At 34.4% G+C, this 6,875-nt stretch overlaps 1 protein-coding gene across 1 annotated transcript; it reads left to right on the top strand.

Annotated features, from left to right (window-relative positions):
* Positions 1-2,233: 2,233 nt before the first annotated feature.
* Positions 2,234-6,494, top strand: LOC104110227 (glutamate decarboxylase 4-like). Its single transcript, XM_009619679.4, has 7 exons — positions 2,234-2,425; positions 2,880-3,084; positions 3,968-4,168; positions 4,383-4,597; positions 5,012-5,265; positions 5,644-5,696; positions 5,815-6,494. The coding sequence occupies exons 1-7, from the start codon at positions 2,340-2,342 to the stop codon at positions 6,274-6,276; spliced, it is 1,476 nt and encodes a 491-aa protein (XP_009617974.1). The 5' UTR covers positions 2,234-2,339; the 3' UTR covers positions 6,277-6,494.
* Positions 6,495-6,875: the final 381 nt, after the last annotated feature.

The following is a 6,875-nucleotide window of genomic DNA, read 5'->3' as shown; positions in this document are numbered from 1 at the left end:
TATAAACAACTTGAAATACTGATTTAATTTAAAATAATATAGGGTCGCTACCAAAGTAACGTGGAGGAATTCATCCGTAGTCATCCAGCTGGTGAATCGGGTGAGCCAACCCAACCTTCGGACGAGGATGCTGAAAGAATATGGTTGGAGTCTGTTGGCGGTCCAAAATGGGGAAGGTATACGGGCTTCCTACTAAAAACTTCCATCGCTATAAGTGTGGAATGCGAGGAATAGGGACTTCCTCGCATGGCGAGCAACTTAATAGGGAGAGCCTCTCCGCTATGCGGGAAACAGTGACAAAGCTCACATCAGAGCTAGAAGCGGCCAAGGAAAGAGAAAAGGCTTAGAGATGCTCAATTCCTTGGCATGCAAGCTCAGATCAGAACTCTCCTATCTAGTGGAGATTTTCCGTTGCCCCAATCTCGTGAGTCATCTCCAGAGGGTCGACCTCCACGTGATCGTTCCTCCCGCCCTGCTCGTGATCGTTCCTCCCGTCCTCCCCGTGATCGTGCTTCCCGTCTTCCACAAGACCGTTCTCTATATCGTCTTGTAGATGAAAGTTCATCAAACGGTGATGATGATGTTGTACAAAACACCCCTTGACTTTTATATACTTTGAACTAGACAAATAGAACCAGTTTTGAACCAGACAAATAGAACCAGTTGTAATTAGTTTTAACTTGGTTTTGGATTTTTATGTTCAATTGAACTTTAATTTGTTAGTTTTAAAGTATTTATTGAATGTTTTGGTTGTTGTTGTTGTGTTGTTGTTGTTGTTGTTATTGTTGTGTTGTTGTTGTTATTGTGTTGTTGTTGTTGTTGTTGTTGTTGTTGTTGTGTTTTTGTTTTTGTTGTTGTTATTGTGTTGTTGTTGTTGTTGTTGTGTTGTTGTTGTTGTTGTGTTTTTGTTGTTGTTGTTGTTGTTGTTTGTTGTTGTTGTTATTGTTGTGTTGTTGTATTGGTATGCTGGCAGGTGGTTTAGCTGCCAAAACATGCATTTTATGTCAAAATTAATCCCAGAAAAACCGACCAACGTTGGTCGGTTTTTAATAATAATAAAAAATTATTCCAAAATACCGACCAAAGTTGGTCGGTTAATGAACGTTGAATTCCCAGAATTCAAGACTACCGTCCAACTTTGGTCGGTATTTTGCTTGCATTGTTGAGATTACCGACCATAGTTGGTCGGTAATGTTTAATTTTAATTTGTTTTAAAAAATATATATTTTCAATTACCGACCAAAGTTGGTCGTTTTTTTTTTAATTTTAATAATTAATAAAAAAAAGATAATCCGACCAACTTTGGTCGGTAAAATTAAATTAATAAAATATGTTTCCGACCAAAGTTGGTCGGTAAGTAATTAAACTTGTCAGATGGTCGTTTTAATATACCGACCAAAGCTGGTCGGTAAGCCGTTCCGACCATCAAAATACCGTCCACACCGTAAAGGTCGCGTTTTGGTCGGTAATTTGCCATAACCGACCAACGTTGGTCGGTATTTTTGATCGGTTTTTAGCGAATTTCTAAGTCTAGCCAAATACCCTTCTAGCCTTAGAAAAAGGTTCAGTTTCTTTAATTTTTGTAACAATTCAAAAAAAATAAAAAATCATAGTGTTCGTCTCAGCTGTTTTTGCAGGAGAAAGAAAAAAAGAAGAAGGAAAAGTAACCCATTTTTAAAAAGATTTTCAAACTCAGCTTTCAAACATTTGAAAAATTCAAAAACTAATTTTTGGAGGTTTCGAATGGTTTCAAAAAAACGAGTTTTAGAATCTCCAACAAAAAGAAAACTTCAAAAAGTTAAAAAAAGTTTCATAAACAGACCAAGTTTGTGAAAAATGTTTTTGAATTGTTGAACAAAAACTGTTTTGGAAAAACTAAAACAACGCCACTATGCCTTTGAAAAAATGTCATTTCTCATTAAAGAAACTTTGCTTTTTGTTCAATGGACGAACATATTATAGTACTTGAAAATATATATTGGACTTTGCCTAATAATACAAGTCAAACACAGCATGGTCAACACGGGTATATATTTAACAAAGTCTTCCCATATTTCTAAGGTAGACAAGGTCAATTTCCACGTTCCTCACAAAGATGCCTATATTCTATATTCTATAATTAGCACCAAAAAAAAGATTCAAAGGACAGTTTCCATACTTGCGCCGTTGAATTGCATTCCAAGAAAGTCACCAATTGGACAACTATAAATACTCTAGCCTTTCTCCCTTTCCCTCCAAGCAATTACCAAAGAAAACTAATTCTCCTCCTTTTTCTCTGATCTTTTGTACCAAGGTTTAACCTCATTCTTTCTCGTTTTCCTTGTTCATTTTTTCCCAAAATGGTCCTCTCGAAAATCTCCTCTGAGTCGGACGTTTCGGTACACTCCACTTTTGCCTCTCGCTATGTTCGAACTTCCCTTCCAAGGTGAACATCATAACGTCTTACTAATTTACGCAATATATGTGTGGTTACATACATAGAATTTTGTACAAGCAGTATCGATCTATTATTATAGTTTATCTAGATAGAGAACTATGTTGATTTTAAAACCAAAATTCATGTCTCAAATTATATTCATTTTTTTATTACTTTCAAATGGTGTAAGACTATTTTACATATTATATACATATTGGTTTTTAGAAAAAAAAAATATGTCTATACACATATATAAGAAATATTTTATGAACATGTCGGACGACAGCCCTTTATAATGACTATCTCTGTTACTAAACATGTGCAAATTACTCTGTTGCTCGCTCTCTCGTTGTTACTTCACGTGTATTAATTCAGATTGTTGTAAATTTTCTCAGCTCAAAAAAAGGTGAATTTTTCATGTTTAATCTCTTTTAGTACTACTAAGTAATATAGTTGTTTTTAGGTTTGAGATGGCGGAGAATTCGATACCAAAAGAGGCGGCATTTCAAATAATTAACGACGAGTTGATGCTTGACGGGAATCCAAGGCTGAACTTGGCTTCATTTGTGACAACATGGATGGAGCCAGAGTGTGATAAGCTTATGATGGACTCCATTAACAAGAACTATGTTGACATGGATGAATACCCTGTTACCACTGAGCTTCAGGCAATTTCTCTTCTCTTCTCAAACAATATGATTTTTGCTTCTTCTAATACTCTGAAAAATTATGTTGTTTTCGCTAAAGGGATCAAAATAAAAAGAAGTAAACCCCCTTTGAGTACATGTTGTGTGAATATATACTATATACATATTTTAAATAATTTATCTAGCTACACAGTATAATTTTTCGAGAAATGAGTATAAGTTGACCCCCTTTGAGTACATGTGACTCTGCTAATGTTTGTGCCTAGGGATACAATAATTTATGTATATACACATTAAGATATAAAAAATTCATCTATATATAAAATACACTCTAATATAAACGGTGGATGGAAAAAAGAGAGTGGAAAAGAAGCCGAAGAAATTGAGAACCACATCATTTTCTTTTCTTTTGTTTGGTTTTGAGAGAAAATAAGAGAAAGTTGAATAAAGAAAATGATTCTTCTCTCTTTCGATTAGTGAGTGTCTTACACTAAAAGCAACGGTTTTCCTTTCTTGTCTTTGTACCCAAAACGCGGAAAAACTGACGGCCTTTGGTTTTGGTCATTAGCAGGAATAATCTTTTTGGCCATCCATATTTGGTACTTGTAAAGCAATTCCTGATTTAATCAAGTACACTTTTGCAATTTAGATTTCAGAATATTAACGCAAAATTACTGCCTTTTACTCGATTTAGATACTATACAAAAGATATTCTAGGAAAAAAAAAAAAAAAGAAATGCTCCTTCAATTTTCATTAACAAATTGATAAAATAGGATGGCTTCTAAAGAATTTTAAAAAAATGGATGCAACTTCAAATCATGTCTCTTTGTAAAATGGGAAAAAACAATAATAAGAAAGGTCGACGTTTGAATTTGAATAAATAAATAAATAAATAAATTGCAGAATCGATGCGTGAACATGATAGCACGTTTATTCAACGCGCCACTAGAAGAGAAGGAGACAGCAGTTGGAGTGGGTACAGTTGGTTCATCGGAGGCCATAATGCTAGCGGGGCTTGCATTCAAGAGAAATTGGCAAAACAAACGCAAAGCTGAGGGCAAACCTTACAATAAGCCCAACATTGTCACTGGCGCCAATGTTCAGGTATCTTATTCCTCCTCTCCCTACTAGTAACGATTATAAGTTTCAAAAGTCTTTTAGTTACACAAATATTATGATATTTAAAATCATAAATTTCAAAAATATATATAACTCAGAGCAAGATGCACTGGACCAGCACCTACAATGCACACAAACATTTCAAGAACATGTTATAAAGATTAAAATTAGTTTTCACTTTTTTGTGTGCCTATTTTAGGTGTGCTGGGAGAAATTTGCCAACTATTTTGAAGTGGAATTGAAAGAAGTAAAGGTAAGGGAAGGGTACTATGTGATGGACCCAGTCCAGGCTGTGGAGATGGTTGATGAGAACACCATTTGTGTTGCTGCAATCTTGGGTTCAACTCTTAATGGAGAATTTGAAGATGTCAAGCTCTTGAATGATCTTTTGATTGAAAAGAACAAGCAAACTGGGTAAAGTAGATCTTCCCTCCAATAATTTATATTTTCTTCATCTCAATTTATGTTATGCGTTTTTTCTTTTTTTGTGTGTTCAAAAAATAATGATACTTTTATATTTATTAACAATTTATCTTTAATAAGGTGATTTATCGTCATACAAATGTTTATCATTTGTTTTAACAAGTTTTAGAATTTTTTTTTTTTTTTTAAACTCTATCCGTGATCAAACAATAGGAGTACAAGTTTTATTAACAAAGATTGTTAACTAACACAAAGTATTAACTATTCTAATATGTACTTACATATAGAAAGCAAAAAAGAAAAGACTGTCTACACTAGATATGCAAAAGGTGAAAACTATTTTTACAACAAGAAAGAATAAACAATTTTCTTATGATTTGTTTTTGTTTTGTTTTGTTTTGGCAGATGGAACACACCAATTCATGTGGATGCAGCAAGTGGTGGATTCATTGCTCCATTCCTGTACCCAGAATTGGAGTGGGACTTTAGGCTTCCCTTAGTGAAGAGCATAAATGTGAGTGGGCACAAATATGGGCTTGTCTATGCTGGTATTGGTTGGGTTATTTGGAGGACCAAACAAGATTTGCCCGAAGAACTCATTTTCCACATCAACTATCTTGGAGCTGATCAGCCCACCTTTACTCTCAATTTCTCCAAAGGTAAATTTCAATCACTCTAGTCCTTGATCTTTCCTTCGATCCCTCAACTCTTCCCATCTAGTAAGAAATTAGTACTTTCTTTGTCTCATTTTACTTGAATTTTGAAGAGTCACGGCAGTTTTTTATTTGATTATGCCTTTCTCGAACATTTTTAATTTTTTTTTTTTTTAATAAAACTTGAAATATATAATAATATAGCCTCTGAGTATGTTACAAACTTTATTTCAAACGATGTCATCGATGTCTCCCTATTCATATCGAAGTTAGACCTTTATATTCTCATACTTCAAACTTTGTTATTTTTTTTTTAAATAAAAAGATTATGTTATTAGAGTTATTATTATTTGTTCAATGATATATTTGTACATGTAAATGTAGGTTCAAGTCAAGTCATTGCTCAATATTATCAGCTAATCCGTTTGGGCTATGAGGTAACCCCCAAAAATGACTCATGTGACATTAATATATTGCAAAAGAAAAAAAAATTAAACTTGTGACTCATGAATATGAAATGGATAATCGGATTAAATCAACTTTGATGAATTACAGGGATACCGAAATGTAATGGAGAACTGTCGCGAAAATGCCATTGTGCTAAGAGAAGGACTCGAAAAAACAGGACGTTTTAACATAGTCTCCAAAGATGAAGGTGTCCCTTTGGTGGCCTTTTCCCTCAAGGACAATAGCCGTCACAATGAGTTCGAGGTGTCCGAGACGCTCCGTAGGTTCGGGTGGATAGTCCCGGCCTACACTATGCCCGCTGACGCCCAACACGTCACGGTGCTTCGTGTGGTGATCCGGGAGGACTTCTCGCGAACCCTAGCAGAGCGTCTCGTCCTCGACATTGTCAAGGTCCTCCACGAGCTGGACACACTTCCAGCTAGGCTGAGCGCCAAATTAGAGGAGGTGAAGCTGGTCAAGAATGGAAAGAAATCTGAACTTGACGTTCAAAGGGAAGTTACCAATTGTTGGAAGAAGTTTGTTTTAGCTAGGAAAGCACCTGTTTGCTAGAGAAGGATTCTTGAAGGAATTAGTAACAAAACTATGATTTTTCTTCTTTTTTTTTTCTTTTTTTTTTTGTGTGGTTGTCGTTCCTCCTAATTTTTGTTGAAAAACAAACGAAATTTTCATAAGAATGATGACGGTATCAAAATTTGAATGTAATGGAACTTCTTCTTTGAAGTTCGTCTTTTTGTTCTATTGAATTTATATTTTGTTTATTATTATTACACCACGTTTTATTAGATTTATGGGACTTTTGATCCTTTAGTTCTTTGTGTTAGAAATAATCAAAATTTGAAGAAACAAAATTTAAGCAGGCTTGAGGCATGAGAACGACTTTCCTTGATGAGGATATTGTCCGTATTTAAATTGGAAAACACAAACAATCTTCTTCAGGATACAACAAGCCAATAATACATTTGTAGATTTTTCTATTCCATTTTTTAGGTAAAAAAAACTCTTATTTATAGAGAAAAAACCAGACCTTTTGGAAGAGTACTCATTTCTCTTCCTGAACAGACATGTTCAGTAATACCAAACTCAAATTTGAAATTATTATTGATTACCCAAACAAAATACAATGTGTTTTCCTCTCTGTTACAATATGC

The sequence above is a fragment of the Nicotiana tomentosiformis genome, chromosome 11 (assembly GCF_000390325.3).
Source record: "Nicotiana tomentosiformis chromosome 11, ASM39032v3, whole genome shotgun sequence".
NCBI lineage: Eukaryota > Viridiplantae > Streptophyta > Magnoliopsida > Solanales > Solanaceae > Nicotiana > Nicotiana tomentosiformis.
The sequence above is the reverse complement of the archived record's forward strand: the minus strand, read 5'-3'. Positions and strand labels throughout refer to the sequence as shown.